At 42.6% G+C, this 22,229-nt stretch overlaps 2 protein-coding genes across 2 annotated transcripts; one reads left to right on the forward strand and one right to left on the reverse strand.

Annotated features, from left to right (window-relative positions):
• The first annotated feature begins 492 nt into the window (after window positions 1-492).
• LOC129766874 (uncharacterized) lies at window positions 493-6,666 on the forward strand. Its single transcript, XM_055767475.1, has one exon. The coding sequence runs from the start codon at window positions 493-495 to the stop codon at window positions 6,664-6,666; it is 6,174 nt and encodes a 2,057-aa protein (XP_055623450.1).
• Window positions 6,667-19,738: 13,072 nt separating this feature from the next.
• LOC129771321 (zinc finger C2HC domain-containing protein 1C-like) lies at window positions 19,739-20,412 on the reverse strand. The gene has a single exon (XM_055774839.1). The coding sequence runs from the start codon at window positions 20,385-20,387 to the stop codon at window positions 19,827-19,829; it is 561 nt and encodes a 186-aa protein (XP_055630814.1). The 5' UTR covers window positions 20,388-20,412; the 3' UTR covers window positions 19,739-19,826.
• Window positions 20,413-22,229: the final 1,817 nt, after the last annotated feature.

The following is a 22,229-nucleotide window of genomic DNA, read 5'->3' on the forward strand; positions in this document are numbered from 1 at the left end:
CTCAATTGATCTTCTGCCACTAGAAAATTATATTGTTCTGATAGCAAATTGAAAATTGTACCTTAATCTTAATTTCTCTAAAATCTATATTTGTAAGTAGCCTATAAGTATATGAATTTATTGCCTATTTACCTACATTCTATTCTTAAAGTACAGCTAAAATTATATCTATCTAAAGCGAAAAAAAGTGAATTTGACTAGCAACAAAAATTTGAACTTCGGGTAGGTTAGAAAGCCACTAAAATAATTAGAGAACTTGAACTAAAACAATCTGTATTCCTACAGAACAGGATTTATTACTAATTGAAACCGCAGCCTGAAACAATCAGGATCGAACATAGCACTATTTGATGTAAGTTAATCCAATGAATTCCTCGCAACCAATGTTTTCAATCGATTTTATTTTAGCTTTAAGCAATACAGTAAATAAAATTGCTGAAAAGAATAGTGCTCGTTTGTTGACCGCAACAAACTTAAAGATCAAATATCGAAATGGACGTGAATCGATTGGATGGTACCCCAAATCCCCGACCAGAGCACAGCTGCGTCGCATGTGAGCGACCAGATTCAGCGGAGAACCTTGTCGCCTGCGATAAATGTAGTTCGTGGTGGCATTATACCTGCGCTGGGGTCACAGATTCGGTGGAGCACAAAGAATGGACATGCTCGGGATGTCTTCCCGTACCAACAATAGCAACATCGGTACGATCACTCACGTCAAGTCGCAGAGCGAATCTCCAGGTGAAGCGACTAGCGGAAAAGCAAGAAATTGAACGGAAGCAACTTGAATTGGAGAAGAAGCAACTGGAACTTCAGAAGAAGCACACGCAGGAGAAATTCGATCTGGAAGAGTCGTTAGCGGAAGAAGAAGACAACCGAAGTGTAAGAAGCCGAGTGAACGAGATTGAGTCTCGAAAGAAGCAGGTCTCTGCATGGGTTGATCAGCACGCACCCGCAAAACACCTACTAGTCGTACCATCCTCCGATCCTGTAGCAGCGCTTACTGGAGTTTCACAGCCCACGCTGTCGTGTAACAACAATCCCGCAAATTTCCAGCAAACAGACAACGCAGTGTCGTTTGATCCTGGCATGATGTCAGGGCTTCAATTGCTACAACAACAGCTGGAACAGTGTCAGCAGCAGTCAGAACCGACACTTGAGCAGATCAAGATGCTTGAGACGCAACTGCAAAGCTTTCGAATACAGTTACAAGAGCGAAAACAATCCACTCCACTCTCACACCCTACTCTGACTACATCTAAAGGTGCTATTCCGAAGACAAATCACTTCGTTGATCGAAATACCTGCGACAGGGTCCTTCCCACTACAACCGTACCAATGATGGTACCATCGGAACAATATCCTATCAGTAAACCGGTCCCAACCGAGCAGCCGCGTATCAGTCATGCGCGCTCGAATCCTCCACCTGTGCCGGTCCCAATCGAGCAGCAGCGTACTCATCAAGCGCGCTCGTCAATCCAACTCGCGTCATTTTCTAACGAACAGCCACGTTCTCATAACGTGTCATCGAGTTTCTTCCCACATGTATCGGTTCCACGTGAGCAGCCGTTAGCGCACGAGACGCCCGTGAATACTTCTGCGAGTGCACCGCTGCCATTCGAGCAGCCGCCCAACTATCCTGCGCACTCGAATCGAGCTGCTGCGCCAGCAAACGAAGTGCTTCAACGACCATCCCCGGAACAATTAGCTGCAAGACAGGTTATGCCACGTGATCTACCCGAGTTCACGGGCGATCCAGAGGAGTGGCCGATATTCTTCAGTAGTTTTAGTAACTCCACAGCCGCTTGCGGGTTTAGCAACGTAGAAAACCTGGCTCGTTTGCAACGTTGCCTGAAAGGTAGCGCTCTAAAATCAGTGCGATATTACCTTCTGTCGCCCGATTCTGTCCCGGAAGTGATAAATACACTCCGAACCTTGTATGGTCGGCCCGAGATTATTATAAATAAATTAATTCGAACCGTGCGTGAAACACCTGCTCCCAAATCTGAGAGGCTTGACTCGTTGATAGATTTCGGGATGTCCGTCAGAAACTTGACACAACATCTTATTGCAGCAGGACAGCAAGCGCATCTGGTGAACCCAGCGCTGCTCCAAGAACTGGTTGAAAAATTACCAGCCAACGTAAAGCTACAGTGGGCGCAGCATCTTTCATTCATTCCTCATGCGAGTTTGCAAAACTTCAGCAACTTCATGTCAGCGATCGTCGAATCGGTCAGCAAAGTCATCGTTATTACTGGCGGGGAATACTCAGCGAAGCATGAGAAATCTCGAACCAAAGACAAAAGTTATGTCCATGCCCACGTCGAAAACTCAGCATCAGATAGTGCCGCGAAAGAAAAAGCGGATCAGGGTAAAGTTTGCTTGTTCTGCGGGAAAGCTGGTCATCGATTGAAAGATTGTACGAAATTCCAACATCTACCGGTGGACGATCGATGGAAAAGTATCCAGTCGCTGAAGGTTTGTCGAACTTGTCTCAATCCGCACGGACGGCGAACATGTCGCAATTCGAGTCAATGTGGGATCGACGGTTGTCAATATCGGCATCATCGATTGCTACACAACAAAGTGGAAACAGTGGCCAAGAAGACCCCGGGAACCTCTCGTGTAGAAGATCACGCACATCACCATCACGAACAATCCATTCTCTTTCGCATTATTCCCATAACGATTCATGGAAATTCAAAGTCTGTCACAGCGTTTGCCTTCTTGGACGAAGGTTCTTCTGCAACGCTTGCTGAACGTAGCTTGGTTGAAGAACTTGGGGTGGAAGGTCCCAACGTCCCGCTTTGCCTTAAATGGACCGCTAACATGACGAGAACCGAAGATGAGTCGCAGATAGTTTCGCTTGAGGTGTCCGAAATAGATCGAAACAATCGATTCCACCTGGTGAACGTACGCACAGTGGAAAGTTTGAATTTACCATCGCAAACGCTGTGCTTCGAAAAGCTTCTAGAGGATCATCCGCACCTGAAAGGACTTCCGGTTCGTAGCTACGAGAATGTAACACCAAAACTGCTAATCGGACTCCGAAACCTGAAATTGGCGGTGCCGTTGAAAATCAAGAAAGGTGAAAGCGGAGTCATAGCGACCAAAACTCGCCTAGGATGGTGTGTCTATGGTAGTCTGAATGCCAAGACAACGAAGCAAGACTACGAAGAACTTAACTACCACGTATGTGAATGCCAATCCGAAGAAAAGCTGGAACGACTGGTCAAAGATTACTTCAATGTGGAGGACTGTGGGGTGAGCAATGTGGAAATTGTGGAATCCACCACAGATGTAAGAGCACGACAAATCATGGAGGGGACGACGCGAAGAATAGGTAACCGTTTTGAAACGGGCCTGCTTTGGAGGACGGATTATGTAGAGCTTCCCGATAGCTTTCCGATGGCCCTACGCCGTCTACAGTGTCTCGAGAGACGCATGGATAAAGACCTCGTTCTCAAAGAAAACATCCACCGACAAGTACAGGAATACCAGGATAAAGGGTTCGCACATCTAGCAACGGCGGACGAGTTAGCCGACGCAGATCCGAGACGAACCTGGTATCTTCCGTTAGGGGTGGTTTGCAATCCGAAGAAACCGGAGAAGGTGCGGCTAATATGGGACGCCGCAGCGAAGGTCGATGGAATTTCTTTGAACTCCTTACTATTGTCCGGTCCTGACCTTCTCGTATCACTGATTTCGGTTCAATTTCATTTCCGTCAGTACCCGGTGGCAGTGAGTGGAGACATCAAAGAGATGTTCCACCAGACGAGAGTTATCAAGCAAGACCGATCCTCTCAGAGATTTTTATTCCGCAGCAACACCAACGTCGAACCTAGTATTTATATAATGGACGTACTAACGTTCGGAGCGACCAGCTCTCCTGCATCAGCCCAATTCGTTAAGAATCGGAATGCGGAAGAGTTTGCAGGCAAGTTCCCGAGGGCAGCCTCTGCCATTCGTAGCAGGCACTACGTCGATGATTACCTTGACAGCTTCGAGACGAACGAGGAGGCGAAGAAGGTATCCAGCGAGGAGAAATGGGTCCATGCGCAAGGAGGATTTGAAATCCGGAATTGGTCATCAAACCGAAAGGCAGTGCTGGACCACTTGGGGCAATCTCCGAATCAAGCAACGAAAGACTTGTCATTGAGGTCGCAATCGGAGCGCGTGTTAGGGATGCTGTGGCATACCGAAGAGGACAGTGTACTTTTTTCTACGATCTTCAGGGAGAAAATTGCGGCACTGATCGGAACGGGAACGAGACCGACGAAACGTCAGGTGCTGAAATGTATAATGAGCCTTTTTGACCCGTTAGGCCTGCTGGCGTGTGTGCTGGTACACGGGAAAATAATGATGCAGAATATTTGGCGTAGCGGCATCAAATGGGATGAGTTTGTCGACGAAAGCGTCTACGAATCGTGGACGAAATGGATTAGCCTGTTGGATGAAGTCAACGATGTTCGGATTCCAAGGTGTTACTTCGAGAATGCGAGCACTGAGCTGTACCGTTCGTTGGAGGCCCATGTGTTCGTCGACGCGAGTGAAGCGGCGTATGCAGCGGTGGTGTACTTCCGAACTAGCAATCGTTATGGAACAGCGAAATGCGCTCTAGTGTCAGCCAAAACGAAGGTGGCTCCTCTTCGATATGTCTCCATCCCTCGGTTGGAGCTGATGGCCGCGGTATTGGGAACCCGGTTGCTGGTATTTGTGCGTTCTAATCATTCCATCCGAATCAACCGCGTCATCTACTGGTCGGACTCCGAAGTGACTCTGGCTTGGATCCGGTCAGAACATCGAAGATATCGCCCTTTCGTAGCCTGTCGCGTTGGAGAAATTCTTTCATCGTCAAACGTAAACGATTGGAGATACGTTCCGAGCAAACTTAACGTCTCAGATGAGGCTACCAAGTGGAGTAATGGACCGTGCCTCAGCGCATCAGGCCGCTGGTTCAATGGCCCAACATTTCTGCAACTGCCAGAGGAGGAGTGGCCTATGCCGAAGAGATCGCTCGCAACTACTGATGAAGAATTGCGAGCATGTCATCTGCATCAAGAAGTGCTCATCCTGCGTACTCCGATAGTATACGAACGCTTCTCCAACTGGAACCGATTGCTGCACGCAACGGCATATGTAATAAGGTTCGGAACTTTTCGCAATCAGAAAGGCACAAAAGGTAGCATATCGTTGACTCACGAGGAATTGAAGGCAGCCGAGATATTGCTTTGGAAACTGATTCAGTCTGAGGTTTATCCAGATGAGTTGACTATTCTTACTAAAAATAAGACAGTACCGATCTGTGAACGACTGATCTTAGAGAAGTCAAGCCCTCTTCGGATGCTTACACCGATGCTTGATGATGAGGGAGTTCTCCGAGTCGACAGTCGCATTTCCGCGGCACAAGGAGTAGCGGAAGATGTGAAGTTCCCAGTGATACTACCGAGAAAACACCACGTCACCAACCTTATCGTCGATAATTTCCATAGGAAGCTTCTCCATGGAAACTCCGAAACGGTGGTCAAAGAAATCCGCCAGCGATTCTACATTGCACATCTGCGCACAGTAGTTCGAGGCATCGAGAAGCGGTGTCAATGGTGCAAGGTGATGAAAGCTAAGCCTTCAACTCCAAGGATGGGTCCTATTCCGGAAGCACGCTTGTCGCCTGGAGTTCGCCCATTTACTTATATCGGCATCGACTACTTTGGGCCAATCCTGGTGAAAGTAAACAGATCCGCAGCAAAACGGTGGGTGTGTCTGATTACGTGTCTCACAATTCGTGCAGTACACGTTGAAGTTGCGTATGATTTATCGACGAAGAGCTGTATCGCCTGTATACGTCGCTTCATCTGTCGCAGAGGGTCACCGAAAGAAATATACTCCGACAATGGTCGGAACTTTACCGGAGCGGAACGAATTCTGCAAGACCAAATCGAGCGAATCGAGCAGGATGCAGCTACGACGTTTACCAACACCGAGACAAAATGGTTATTCATTCCGCCTTCCTGTCCCCACATGGGGGGATCGTGGGAGCGCATGGTACGTTCCATCAAGAACGCCATGAAAAGCATTCCCCAAGATGACAAACTCGACGACGAAGGACTACAAACTGTATTGGTAGAGGCTGAAGGAATTGTCAACTCGCGCCCGCTCACGAACCTACCACTGGACTCAGCAGAGCGAGAAGCACTCACTCCAAACCACTTCATCTTGGGAAGCTCATCTGGAGTAGTGCAGCCAATAACAAAGTTAAAAGACTCTGCTAATGAGCTTAATGCATCCTGGAACCTGGTCCAGAAACGTATCGACCATTTCTGGAGGCGATGGGTTCGGGAATACTTACCCACACTCACCAAACGCACTAAATGGGTTGAAGAGACGAAGCCTGTCCAACCCGGAGACTTGGTCATTGTGATCGACGACAGTAGACGAAATGGGTGGATACGTGGACGAATTGTAGAAGTGACTCCGGGCAGCGATGGACGAATCCGGCAGGCGTTGGTTCAAACATCTAGTGGACTGTTTCGGAGACCTGTCTCAAAGTTGGCGGTGCTGGCTGTAGATGGACTTGGTGAGATTGATGGTTCCATTCATTCTCACGGGGAGGGGAATGTTGGCACGATCACAGCCCCGGCAACTAGGCCCACAGCGCCTTCACTGTAATCGACTTATCGAAGGTTGGTTCGCTCCATCAACGGTAGGTTCGCTGTCGCTGATAGAGCGAACCAATGCATAAACAACACCTCAATTGATCTTCTGCCACTAGAAAATTATATTGTTCTGATAGCAAATTGAAAATTGTACCTTAATCTTAATTTCTCTAAAATCTATATTTGTAAGTAGCCTATAAGTATATGAATTTATTGCCTATTTACCTACATTCTATTCTTAAAGTACAGCTAAAATTATATCTATCTAAAGCGAAAAAAAGTGAATTTGACTAGCAACAAAAATTTGAACTTCGGGTAGGTTAGAAAGCCACTAAAATAATTAGAGAACTTGAACTAAAACAATCTGTATTCCTACAGAACAGGATTTATTACTAATTGAAACCGCAGCCTGAAACAATCAGGATCGAACATAGCACTATTTGATGTAAGTTAATCCAATGAATTCCTCGCAACCAATGTTTTCAATCGATTTAATTTTAGCTTTAAGCAATACAGTAAATAAAATTGCTGAAAAGAATAGTGCTCGTTTGTTGACCGCAACAGTTAAGAAAAATCAGGATTCACTGCGGTAAGTGATGTGATTTCCTAAACGCAGAGTCTCAGCTATGTGACGGAAACCTGAAAAGGTAATCCTCAGCTCCTATAATTTCGCTATCTTGAAAACATGTGTATAATCAGAACACACGCATGAATGTGCGTGTGAAACATCTTTCGATGACCTAACAAGGTCTAACCTAACCTAACCTTACCTAGAGAAATGTTGTGTTTCTCGATATTCTAATCATTTATGATTTCTCCTTGAAACAAACACACAACATGTAATACTGAACTCTGGTCGGAGCCCTCCTGAAATTCAAAGCAATAATGGCAACACTGCTGAATTGTATGTGTCGTAACGCTTTCGTATATTTAATTGCCCTGGTCTGCATTGATGCATATCAACACTTGCATATAGCTCCGCATCACACAATACATACTTGCGAGCTCAAAAATGGCAAGAAACGAACACTTTCACATATAATTCTGAGTGTGCTAACAATGATGATGTTGTGATAACAACACTGCACATGACCGGCATGAATACGCATATTTAAACTTCTAAACAAAATTAAATGTAGGGGAATACACAAACACGATTTCACCATCCGGTTATGAATTTTCTCTTCACAACACAATGCCGATAATAGCAGCAATAAAAAGGATCGAAGAATCGATAGGGAAATATAGAACAAACAGGTAGAAATAGGAAGTTAGGAGTAAAATGTAATGATGAGTAAAAATCAGTTGGTATTTTAGCTTCAAGAGAGAGATCACCTCCCGAACGTAAGTTATGTAACTTATATATATGATATATATATATATATATATATATATATATATATATATATATATATATATATATATATATATATATGTATATATACATATATATGCTAGCTAGATATAGGTTCATTATACCCGTAATTTGTTCTGGTTGACGGGATGTATAAATCGTTCTTAGATCGTAAATTACGGTAATTTTTAACATAAATTAATTAACCGAGGGAACTCAGGACAATCGATGTTCGACATAATCAAGTCGGAGGTAAATAGGGCTAGGGAGGTTTATTGGATCATTCCACGGTAAATTGCGCAAGGCGAAACGAACGAATTTCCGCTGTATCGACTCAATTCGCTGAACATTATTCTGGTAATACGGTCACCAAACCACGCATGCATATTCAACGATCGACCGTACCAATGAGCAATAGAGAGCCATAATGCAGTGTACGTCCTTGAAATCCTTTGTGAGGTGGAAGATAAAACCAAGAAATTTCCCGAGGTCTTTGATGGTGTTGACACGGTCAAGTAAAACACCATACAGCTTATATCCGAAGATTATTGACGAACGCTAGCGTGAGAATGAAATTACTGAACATTTTGATGGTTTTAAAAACATCCTGTTGGTTACACACCATTCGGCGAATATGTCTAATTACTGTTGTAAAAACTCCGCTTCTTCGATGCAGTTCACTGGGAGGAACAATTTAAAGTCATCCGCATATGAAAGTTTCAGACACTTGAGGCTACAATTTACATCGTTAAGGTACAACAGAAATATGTATGAACCCAGGTGACTGCCTTGACGAATACCTGATGTTACGAGAAAAGACGTAGATATAGTGTCAACTAATTTCACTGACATTTCGCGATCAGTGAGGTATGAATGAAGCCACTTCTAATAAGGACCGCTGAATCCAAGACCATGGACCTATGGACCTAGATATTGCAATGTCGCGGTTGATTGAATCAAACGATGCAGAGAAATCTGAGTACACCGCATCAGTTTGATTTCGAGATTCTAGAGAGCGGGTGATGTACGAAGTATACAGAACGAGATTTGCAGTCGTTGATCTCTTAGGCGGCTCGCACACCGCAGCAATAAGCAACTAGCAAACTGCAGTACACAATATGCAACAGGAAACATATTTTGTTGTTCTTCGCATACCAGAGCAATAAAAACCCCTGACATTATGCAAACAATCGCCTTAATGTACGAAACTTGTCAAAATATGAGCGATAAGTTGCTATTCAACCGACACGCCGTGTTGCTAGCGACATGTGTTGCTCTGTAAAGGCGACAGCGATATCGTATTGCGTCGGTGTGCGAGATCAACAAAGATTAAATGGAAAAATCCATTGGTGATAATATTGCTTATTGCATGTTGACAGTTGCTAGTTGCTCATTGCTCCGGTGTGCGAGCCGCCTTAGACATGAATCCATGTTGTTCATCGGCAATGTAGTTGTTGCAAGCTTGGGAAATGTAATTCAAAATAATTATCTCAAATAGTTTGGAGATACCGCATAGGCAGGCAATTCCTCTGTAATTCCTGACAACCTTCCTGCAACCCTTCTTGAATACCGGGAACACGAATGACTTCTTCCACACATTTGGAAAAGTGCCACAGAGGATGGAGCGGCGGAATTAGATGCTCAACGGTGTCGAGAAGTTGCTCGAACACTTCTTCAAAATAATAGACGGGATACCGTCAGGTCCAGCTATACTATGGCGGAAGAACTGCACCCTTTATGAACCTGACGTCGGATTGCAATTTATGTTAGAAGAACTATCGGAGCAACCATCAGAAATTTCGATGTAGCTGCTTGGAGCCCTGAAGGAAAGGATAAACGTTTTGTATAGGTAGATTTGTTCGCGTATATAAATAATCATTCTGCTCGTGGTCGTGACTAGGATTGGGCGATCTTGGATCGATTTAAAGAAAATCGATCTTTTCCCTTCGATTTTTTGGATCGATTCTTTGTACTCAAAAAAATCGCAAAAACCGATCTTTCTCTTCCGTTTTTCGATCTTAGAAAAACTTTTTATAGATTTGGTTTTTAGTGTAGCACGGACGGATTTCATGGGATGTTTGCTAGATGAGTTCTTTTGAATTTCAAGTAATAATTTTCAATTAATTGATTCAATAATTTCCATGACCATGACAAAATTGCATTTCCCAGAGCTTTCATGTTTCAAGATGCAATTTTTCTGATCTTTAAATTTTTTGTGGCCTTCATAATGAGTAACAAAATTAAATGTCTTTGATGTTTGAATAGAAATACAAAATTTGTATTCCCTGTTTAAAGAGAAGACGTAAATAAAGAAATTGTGAAAAAACATTTGGTTTTTCAAAGATCAATTCTTTAGTACCGATTTAATCAGTGGATCAATCCATACGCCGTTTAGAAAATCGATTCGTCGAGATCGATCTTTTTCTAAAGAGCGCCCGTTCCTAGTCGTGACATAATAAATGATGACTTCGGCGTCTTCTATCAAATGCCACGGAATGCATTGATCAAGCAGGCATTTGAAATCGTTCATGACTTCAGACCTCAATAGCTGGACAACAAGAGGGAAAAAATTCCATTGGACGATGCAGAACCTGCAAAATAGTTGAGCATCAAGTGAAAACTTGTACAACGATTGCAGGAATCAAAGGTTTTAACAGAGGGCATCGGAGGCAAATATATGACAATGGTATTCGATGCTTTTCGTACTGTACGCCTAACATCATTGAACTATGAACATGCGTTTTTCTCTCCTGGAAATTTCGTTCATTTGATCCGATTAAGATCAGAAAACGACAAAATTTACATTATTTTTGTAGCAAAGTAGGTACTAGGTAGCACAAACTTGAAAAATGTTTTTTGTAAACTAATTATTATCAATAAAAGTCGTTTCTTCGAGAAAATGGTTTATTTCAAAGTATTTTTTCACCGGTAATTTACCGGTTTTACCGGTAAAGAAACTTTCATTACCGAATAACCGGTTATTGAAATTTTGGCACGGTAATGCAATCCCTATATGCAACTGACTGCGTGGAGCTGACCAAAAATTTGTCGATATAATGTTCAGCATCAACAAAGTTCTTTTCAGTTGAATGTCATTAAAACCAGTACATTACATTGTGACAATATAATCCTCTGTTTTCAACTGTAGTCTAACAATTTTTGGGCAAACTAATAGCTTGGAGAATAATTTTTCAAGTAATTATTCACAATTTTTTACTTTTACTTCAAAATCCTACAGAAGCTGGGTATTCGATGTGAAATCCTTCAGCAGAAAATATGAGTACCATCAGATGAGTTATATAACGACCATATCAGATATATAATTACTCTTGCAATTAACATAAGCACTCAACACTTCCACTGTCTCGAATCAAAACGAAGCTTCCGTTGAATTTCCTCATCAATATTAGCGACTCCTGCAGATGCCAACGAGTCGTCCGAGGCATCCTTCATCTATTCGAGCACGTTTATCACTGCCCGAGATAACAATAGTCATCATCCATCACGTTGCCGCAGCAGAACTGAAGGTGTTAAAAATGATAAATACTTTCTTTTCGAGAAAAATACAACCTTCACCATATGTGGTTCTGCGCGCAGTGAGTCAATCAGTGACGCATTTATGCAGCTGCTGCAGTAATCATCCGTGCATACGCGTTCGGACATCAATCATAATCGCACCTCGAGGGGGGAGAGAGCGAAGGAAAAGATTGACCGTCGTCGCTGCAAGGATACACTCGCCAGTAAATGTTGTCTGTGACCCAAATTATCATTTAAATCGATTCTGGCGAACCTCACCCACCGGGACAGTCCTTTTGGTTCTTGATCCGCGCGTCGTATCGTTGACGACTGTATGCCACTCGTTAACCCCACAGCGGGCCACGGCCATTCCAAGTCGGCGCATAAATCGTTAGGACTAAGAATTTCCTCTCGCGGGGCTCTGTTAATGTCCCGGTAGAACGGGAAGGGAAGCCGACTGGCGAGGAGGCGGCCTTTCGCAGAATTGTTACCGCCGACGTTATTCATAATATAAACGGCCCAGGATAAACTAGTGTTCGGCCATCAGTTATAAATAATCGCTGTCCGCTCTCGGGAACAAGGAGCATCAAAAGCGGGCGGAGTGTTGCACCTCGAGGTAAAATTAAGCGTTTTTCACACTTTAGGCTGTCAATTACTGGAGCGGTTTTTTTGCGACCCTTGCAAAATGCACGGCGCGAGATGAATGGTTTCGATAAATCCACAGGCAATCAGCTTTACGAGCTTCGAAGCAATCCTACGTAGGGGCACTGGGAAGGCTTATGTACGAATGCCCCAAGATTCGGGGCGCAGAAAGCTAAAGCTCAAACGAAATGAATTATGGGAGTGGTGATTAAGATTTTGCGAATATTAATCACAAATGAATGGGCATAATTTTCCGACGGAAATCATGCTGTGTGGAAACGTTCTAAACAACTTCATATCCGGAGGTCAAGCATATGTGAAATTGCTACCTTTGGCGGAAGATAAAACGTTCGATTCGGTGTGGCTTGTTACAGGATGTTATTTTCTGTTATTACTATTCTTTTTGGAACAAGAACCAGTGTCCCACCAAATGTATCCATTATTAAACAAACGGCTGACCCAGATTTCCTGGCAGCGCGTGTCTCAATTATTCATCCTTGCTTCCGAGCGAACAACGCAGACCTTGAAGCCACACGTGTTTCCCTCGAGATGATATACGAACCGTCACGAGCGGTTGACCACGGGACAAAATTTGAATTTACAAAAAAAAACCTTTCTGCGACACCCTCAAGAGATGGGATCACTGATGCTGGACTACTTTTCTCCTCCACTTCTTTTCTCTGCACACACGGAGACATTTATTCATTCACTGCGAGCTGTTGTTATTTAAATGTATACACTAATTACAATTGTAGGCCACTGGGACAGGCCCCGCACGTGGTACTTACCGAAAATATGTGTGTGTGTTTCCGTGTGTACCGCTTCTTGTAGCCTGCGGTGATCAATTACACGGAAAATTAATCACCACGGGACAACCGGGATCTGGATGGACAGTTTCGTGTCAGAGGATTGAGAACCAAAACACTATATTTAACGAGCTACATACTGTCATGAGTCGTATGGAATAAATTATATACCCTCGAAAATAATACATTGTTAATACACCCAATTCTATATTCAGGAAAAGGAAACGAAAATTGGGACTCGCTTGAGACATCAAGTGTTTTCGATATTATCCACTTGTCTGCTTGCAATAGGTCAGAAAGTATTCTGATACGACGGACAAAAGTTTGATGTTTTCAAAGTCATATAATTCATTCCAAATAATCCAATTTTCCCATTACCGAAGCATCTTTGTGATCACACAGAAATTTCCTTTAATCAAAGTTTTTATGTAAATCTGCCATATTATAAAGTAAAGAGAAAATACCTAGAAGATGATCAAAATGATTCTATGTCAGCGGTACTCAACCTTTTTTTTCTAGCGGACCACAAACACGTGTTAGTCATGGTGTCACGGGTAGCACCTTCAGTTTTCCACCGAAGAATGCAGCTCTCATCACTGAATAATACCTTCATAACATCTGGCTTGAAAGGCGCTGAACTTTGACGCCACTTCTAAACCGGAAGTGTTGAAGTTGAAGTATAAGCAGTTAAAATTGAACATAAGTAAAACTAAATATTTTATAATCTCGCGAAATCGCTCTAATGAAAGCGTCTCTATTGTGATTGATGATGAGACTACTGATCGTGTTCGGGAAATAAAATATCTTGGCGTGATTTTTGATGACAATCTCAAGTTCAACACTCACATTGACACTGTCATCAGCCAAAAAAGTATGGAATCTGATGTCGATTGAAAAACGATTTGACCATTCACAGCAAAATACTACTGTACAAATCAATCATCTCTCCTCATTTGGACTTTTGTTCTTCCATTCTATTTTTAGCCAATGACATACAAATATTGAGATTACAGCGCTTGCAGAATAAAATAATGCGATTGATTGCAAAATGTAATAGGTCCACTTCCTCATCTTTGATGCTGGACGCTCTGCAATGGTTATCCGTGAAGCAAAGAATTGTTTATTTAACTATGGTGTGTATTTTTAAAGTTGTTAACGGTTTGCTGCCTCGATATTTGAGTGATCGAATTGAAAGAGGAAGTGATTTTCATAGATATAACACTAGAAACGCGAATGAATTGAGAACACCTAATTTCTTATCATGTGCTTCACAAAATTCGTTGCACTTCAAAGGAATAAATGTTTTCAACTCGATGCCAAGACATATTAAATGTACAACAACACTTAAGTAAATGTACAACAACACTGTAAGTAAAATCAGTTCGTTTTTTTTTTTGTTAAACTGATTTCAAAGCTGAGGGAAAAAAGTATTACCTAGAAGGTAATATAACTCGTCTTGCTCAAACCTCTGTAGGGGAAGGTGGCGGGACCATCATCATCATCTAAACAGTTTTCGAATTCACGAAAAATAATGATTCGATCTGAAAAAATCCCCAAAAAGTCATTCATGATTTATCTGGCATCTTACTAGCGACCAGATGGCGGCGGCAACTATGCTATCAAAATTGATCTTTCTCAAAGCCGATGGACCATGCTTACTTCGTGCATATTATGAAAATGCATTATGAGGCGAAAAATTTTGCACGCCCGTTCACCACGGTAGTAAAATAGAAATGGAGAGCGAGCACAATATTTTTAGTGCTTTCACGGTAATTCAACGACTAGCATCAACCGCCGACTAATCCTGACTTCGATGGACTTATTTGTGTTTTGTGATTTCACCTATATTCATAGATTTTGCGATTTCGATAGTTTCCCTTGAAGAAGTTTTTTAACTATGGTTTTTGTGTCAGTAAGTAATAAACATCACTCATAAATCATTTATCTTTCGAGAGTGATTATCATAATATTTCGTTCCGCCGACACAGAGATATGAACGCTCAATTCCTTGCATCCCAAATATAGCGCTCTCGTTTTCGAAAGTTTCATATCCTAGTACAGATACTGAAATGACGTGGTGCAAAAATGCAGAAGCACTCTCCAGCAGACGGCGTCATTTTTATTAGTTGAGATTCCTTATACCATAATTCCTTATACCTTAAAAGCAGCACAGCAGAGACCGTCATCGGGTATGAACAACGAGGACAACGGAACGAATGGTTTGACGACGAGTGCCGAGCGCTCCTGAACGAGAAGGATGCAGCACGCGCAGCCATGCTGCAACGAGCGACTCGACAAAACGTGAAACGATACAAACTGAAGCGAAGGCAGCAAACACATCTCTTTCGGGAAAAAAAGCGACGCCTGGAAGAGAAAGAGTGTGAGGAGATGGAGCTGCTTTATCGTTCTCGAGAATCGCGGAAGTTCTTCAAGAAACTAAACGCCTCGCACAAAGGCTTTGTGCCGCGGGCCGAAATGTGCAGAAACAAGGAAGGAGGCATCTTGACGAACAAACGCGAGGTGATCGAAAGGCGATCGAAAGGGGCGCGCAGACAGGAGACCAAGACGGCGTTGAGGAGGACTACACCGGCGCAAGGAACAACGACGACGTACCACCCCCGACGATGGGTGAAGTTAAGAAGGCCATTAATCAGCTCAAGAACCACAAAGCAGCTGGTAAGGATGGCCTCGTAGCGGAGCTCTTCAAGGGAGGTCCGAGAAAACTTATAGAGTATATGCACCGGTTGATAGTCAGGATCTGGGACACAGAACAGCTACCGGAGGAGTGGAAGGACGGGGTAATCTGCCCCATCTATAAAAAAGGCGACAAGTTGGATTGTGGGAACTATCGTGCCATCACAATCCTGAATGGTGCCTACAAAATTTTGTCTCAGATCCTCTTCCGCCTTCTATTGCCTCCTCCAGAAGTGCCGCGAGTATCAGGTCCATACACACCACATCTTCGTCGACTTCAAGGCCGCATATGATACAATCGACCGACGACAGCTTAGAAGGATCATGGACGAACACGGCTTTCCCCGAAAGTTGGCAAGACTGATTCAGGCAACGATGAACGGTGTGCGGATCTCAGGTGGGCTGTCGGAATCATTTGGGACTTACAGGGGACTTCGACAAGGTGATGGACTCTCCTGTCTGCTCTTCAACGTGGCGCTGGAAGGTGTTATGCGGAGAGCGGGCTTCAACATGCGGGGCACGATTTTCAACAAGTCTAGTCAGTTTATCTGCTTCGCCGACGACGTGGACATAATCGGAAGAACACATGCGACGGTAGCCGAACACATGCGATGGATGCGACTTGTATACCCGACTGAAACACGAAGCAGGGCTGATTGGGCTTGGGATCAATGCGTCTAAGACTAAATACATGCTAGCTGGAGGGACTGATCGCAACAGAGTTCTTCTTGGTAGTAGTGTTGTGATCGACGGCGACGAGCTCGAGGTGGTGGAGGAATTTGTCTACCTTGGCTCGTTGATAACAACTGACAACAACAACAGCCGTGAAATTCGAAGACGCATTGTCAATGGAAGTCGTGCCTACTATGGGCTCCGCAAATCCTTGAGGTCCAACAAGCTCCGACCCCGTACGAAGTGTACCATGCACAAATCCCTAATTCGACCGGTTGTTCTCTATGGGCACGAAGCATGGACGATGCTTGAAGAGGACTCACAAGCGCTTGGAGTTTTCGAACGCCGAGTGCTCAGAACAATATTCGGTGGTGTACAGGAAAACGGAATATGGAGAAGGAGAATGAACCACGAACTGGCGCAACTCTACAACGAACCCAGCATTCAGAAAGTCGCCAAGGCTGGACGAGTGGGATGGGCAGGGCATGTTGCAAGATTGCCGGACAGCAGCCCTGCAAAGATGATGTTCGCATCTAATCCGGTAGGAACAAGAAGGAGAAGAGCCCAGCGAGCGAGGTGGTTGAACCAGGTGGAGCAGGACTTGGCAAGAATCGGTGCAGCCGTGAGTTGGAGAACTGCAGACATGGACCGGGTTTATTGGAGAAGAGTAGTGAATCAGATCTAATCTCAATGGGATGTAGAGTAATAGTAAATAGATAAATAAATAAATTATACCATATAACACACCTTGAATGTGTTCTTTATGGCAACTTCTGGAATACGCGTCTACCAGTGATGATCGGGAGAGCTTTCTTTGAAGAAAAATCCTCCGACTAGAGCGGGAATCGAACTCGAACCCCCGGCATGATAATGTGTGCACTTCTTTGATTTATAGAGGCTAATTTGGAAAACTAAACTAAGTTCTCAGTAATTTGAAAAAACTCGCTGCCGTCTGATCGTTATCCGGACCACTCGTAGGTCATGAATTCTGTGAATTCCCGAATAGTAAATAAACTGAAAACAGGCGGAGTCTCAATTTCATTTTTTGACGTAAAACTACGTCTTACATTAAGAAACCAAATCAGAATACACATTCACATTTTTATGAAATAAATTTAACGTTAATAACTATTTTTGCTGCGAGCGGATTTTAACGATTTTCATACCAATTGAATCGGAAATTTTCTAATATTTGTTTGATATGCTATACATAACAATCTCATAGTCTGTATATGGTTTAAATCGATGAAAATTGGAAGCATTCCCATTTCCCCATACATTTGTTCTGTCTATTTGTGTGCTTTCCCGAACAGAGCTGTCAATAACGGGAAAATTATGCAGCCGCTAGAATAGAGACAACGGAGCGGGATAACGAAAAGAGAATATTTGCGAAGTAAACTCCACCCTTGCAGAATAAGTAAGCTGTCGCTAGCGTATAAGTATCGCATCTCCTCTGAGTAAAATTCTCAAAATTTTTCTGTGCCCGAAACAACTAAGGTCGTTTATTCTGCTCGTTTTGTGTTTTATGTTTCTCCTCGAGATGTGAACGGCTCTGTTCTGATGCAACAAGCTCATAGCTTTGTCGACGGTTTTGACCAAGAGTCGAGAAACGATTTTTCATAAACGGTCATTCACGCGATGTTTCATTTTTATCAATCATATTTTTTATGCAACCGTGTGCATCTGTTAGACGCGTGTTTGATGCTTGCTGAATAACGATGTACGGAAGATACCTCTCGTTAAATACTCAGTGCAATGTTGTACAAATGTTGCAATGAAACAAATTGCAACATATGACCAATTAGTGCAGTGGTTTCCAACCTTCTTTGCTCAATTCCCTCTTTACGAAAATTAATCCCAGTGCTTCACCCCTATCAGTATGTTCTAAGAGAGTCTGTAGCATATCAGTAAAGTAATATAAGAATACAAACGGTTTTCAAGTTATATTCGCAACAAAAACGGTATATAAAGTTTAACAAGTCAGTATGGCACCTGCGCCTGAACGGCTTCCGCCAAAACCGAAATTCTTTGTGATTCGTCTTCGATATCCACTCTGTTACGGTGTTTTGTTCCCATCAGTAGTATTGTACGAAATCCATATTCATATTCATATTCAGATAAATTTTACGCAAAAGAAAACAACACTCGTAATACTTATTCCGCATATCAGGATAAGAATCGATCATTTGTAGATCGTTGAGTTTATTCTGAAATAGATCCTGCCAGTCGGAAGGCATTTTAAACCATGTCCAAATTTATTCTTTGATATAAGGAAAATATGTTTCAAGTTTAACTTCCAAGTCTTGACAAATACTTGATACTATGATCTTCTGTACTGTTTCGTCGTCTATTCCATCATCATTCACTGACGAAAGTCTTTCAAACATTGCGAAGTTGTTCATTTGAACATTAGGTTTCTGATTTGGAAATGTTTGCCGAGGATCGCAAATTTGAGCGTATCCAATAAAGTTTTTATGGCAATTTTTGCTAATCATTGTCATCTTCATACTAGGTAAATGCGTAATATTCCCTTGCACAATTCCCCCCTTTCAATGACCAAATTCCCCACTAGGAGGGAACTCCCCACCGGTTGAAAATCACTGAATTAGTGTATTGTTCTCGCAAAGGCAAGAAGGAATCGTTACTTCTCGAAACGATTCTACAAAACCACGCAAGCCATTGAACCTTTTCAGGGTCCCGGACCTTTTTACTAAAGAGTAATTTATGAAATTTCGACATATTCCCAAATAATATCCGAAATGATAAACCCACAAATTTCGAAAAAAAAAAGATTTCGTAGTCTTACGTCCTAAGCGGTCGTGTCTCGGATACAACCCCTCGAATTTTTTTTCAGTGTCATGCTTTGCCATGCCGAAGATTCGTAGGTGAGAGATAGATTGAAGAAAATCTTGCACAGAAAAAGCATCGAATTCCTGTGCGTTCCTATCATTTTGAGCCCCTCAAATATAAACGGAGAAGATTTAAGCGGTCTTTCGAGGGGCTCAAAATGAAAGGGGTGTAAGTGACATCATCGATTTCTCTCCATCGACTCTCTCTTATGGTCATAACTAAGCTATAAACACATTCCCAGCTGTATTTGATAATGTGGAAGATAGGTCAGAACCTCATCTATCGGAGTCTATAGTAAACTCAAATTGGAACGTTTCTGCAGTTGAGAACGTTTCACTTACACCCCTTTCATTCTGAGTTCCTCATTTGTAATATTGCAAATGCATCTACAGGTTAATCAGTCTGCGTTTTTTCGTCGAAATATTCCCAGTCGACAGAGCTTCCGATGAATATTTCGTATGTCTTGTAAATATTTTTAATTTAATAATATATTTTATTAATTATTATTATTTTAATATCATATTTATTTTCTCAAAGGAAATGCATGCTCGGTCAAAGGTCAAAGGAAATGTATACATCAACGACATTCGGAATTTGGATTAATAGTTTATGAGCAACGTAATTCATATCCTCTTTCTTTTAGAACCGCTTAACTTTCGTCTGGATCGTGGCTTTCGGTTTGTTGTGCAGCATCGTGGCACACTTGGGAATGTGTCGCTCGGCAGCGCTCTGATTGAAGCGTCGCGAGCAATGCGGGCACTGGATGTAATCCGGATTCTCGGATGGCGGAGGAGGTGGCAAATCGGACAGTTTGCCGCCCTTCGCTAGATGAGCTTGCATTTCTTTAGCCGCTCGAATTGTCCGGATGAACTCCTCATGCTTCTGGCGCCAATTATTTTTACGAGTCGTATCCGTCCCACCAGCCGAGGAAACAGATCTTCTCCCAAGCGGCGTACCCTTCTTGTTGAGGATGTACTTTTCCGCAACTGTTCCCGCTAGCCGTTGGTTGGTGGTGTCGAAAACCTCCCGTTTCTTGGCTTTTGTTTTCTTGCAGATTTCCCGATGTTTGTTGATACGATCCTCAGCAAAGTTTCTCTGGCACATGTCACATCTCACAAGTCTACCCGAAACAGATCCAACGAAAGTGGAACCCGCTGAAGCTACTGACGATGCCAATAAAGGTCTTCTGATGGGAATCATTGTTGAACTGCGTTGTAGCTATCGTGTGGAGAGTGGACTGAAAATGTAATGACAGTTATTTAGATTTTTAACAATGCCTACTTTAGTGAGTTTCAATCAAAAATTGTGTTTCTTTGTCGCCAAGAGGCCCAAAATCCACTTTCACAAACAAGTGGACGCTAATGATACTCTAGCACTTTTCATTTGAAACCAAAAACAAATAGGAGAACCGGGGGTAAGCCCGGCCACATAAGGGAAAGCATTGTTTTGTGTGATCTGAGGGCACATATTGTTATGTTTCCCTCACAGAATCATTGTCTAGATTATTTTCCATGAGATATAAGAAATATCAGTGCTTTTAAACGGCAATTTTGCAAGTAGTAGTCAAATTTCAATTTTCAGTATGAATGTGGCAACCACCAAATGGGAGGTATTCTAATTCTAGATGTTGCTTTCGAATATGGTTCGAATCGCTCAACTGATTCCGGAGATATGGTCGGAACATGCTCCGGTGAACATAGAATATGGAGAAGAAAGGGGGTTGAAATTAGGCAGATCTATCATGTTGCACCTCAAACCACACCACAATTCAATTAGTTCGACAGAATCTAGGTCCTAGTTTCGAGCATACCACCTTTCACAAAACGTGATTCTGTAATGTAGACCTGGGGTTCCCAAAGTCTTGGGAGTTCGTTTCATAGAAACTCCACAAACGATAGCTTCTTTTGCAAGTGCGAGATTCTCCTGGGACCCACTCTCACAAGTCGATATCCTTGGAAGCTGCGAGGCATCTGAAATAGATGGAAAATATGTCCCAATAACCTTCAACTAACTGGAAATCATACCGGGCTTACACCACTCAAAGGGTGACGGTCTTACCTCAACAGCATACATTTTTTAAGGAGGCAATTCATATTAATTTATTGGCTTAACATACCTCAACTCGAGTCCCAGTAATAGTAAACAATTCAGGAGACAAACTGTGGAACAATTGATTTAAATTGGATTTGATTTAAAACGTCTAAAATAAGAAATACAAACATGTACAGTGTTCAAAAACAGAGTTAACAAGAGTTTTCTATTAAAACTCAAGTGGTGCCGGTCTTACCCTCAGTGACGGGCTTACCCTCAGTTTCCCTACTCTTACGCCTAAATGGCTGTTGTGTAATAGATAAAACAAAGATTTGTCGATAGATAGGAATACTCTTACGCTTAAAAATGGTTACTGTGTAATATACAACAAAAATTGTCTTTACACATCAAGGACCGGAAAGTAACCTGTAAAGGCGGGATTCCAGCTATTCGATTTGATGCAAGTCAATGCATCTTGCTTATTGAGGTGTATCATTTTACGACATAATTGGTCTTGTAGAACACTTATCCAATGGCTTGCGGATCGGTGCGGCTTGTGTAGCACGACATGTTTGACAATATTGGGGCAATTATGTCATTTATTGACGATCACCATAATTCACCAAAATAATGGGACAACAAAATTATTGATTATAAAAACAATAACATCAAGACATATGTTGGAGCAGTGCGCAATCGCACACTACTGTGGTTGACGTGGAAACAAACATTTAAAAAAACGCGCAAGTATCATATACATTGTTGTTAACGGATCAAAGTTTTTGTTGCGTGCAAGTTTTTGTTCTACGTCCGATTTTTTTTTATCCAATTTCAGAGCCGAATTTTAATCGTGTATATGTCACATCTTTATCATATCTATAATTAACACATTACACAGTTGCCATTTTTTCGGCGTAAGAGTATTCCCTTCTGATCTTCCATTATCCAGTTAGACCACCGGACACCGGACAGTGGATCGATCTCAATCGCTGATGATTGTTGCATGGACGT

The sequence above is a fragment of the Toxorhynchites rutilus genome, chromosome 2, assembly GCF_029784135.1.
Source record: "Toxorhynchites rutilus septentrionalis strain SRP chromosome 2, ASM2978413v1, whole genome shotgun sequence".
Classification (NCBI taxonomy): domain Eukaryota; kingdom Metazoa; phylum Arthropoda; class Insecta; order Diptera; family Culicidae; genus Toxorhynchites; species Toxorhynchites rutilus.

Bases quoted from the DNA above. Each gene is read 5' to 3' on its own strand.
- LOC129766874 (XM_055767475.1), top strand. From the start codon at position 493: ATGGACGTGAATCGATTGGATGGTACCCCAAATCCCCGACCAGAGCAC.
- LOC129771321 (XM_055774839.1), bottom strand. From the start codon at position 20,387: ATGATTCCCATCAGAAGACCTTTATTGGCATCGTCAGTAGCTTCAGCG.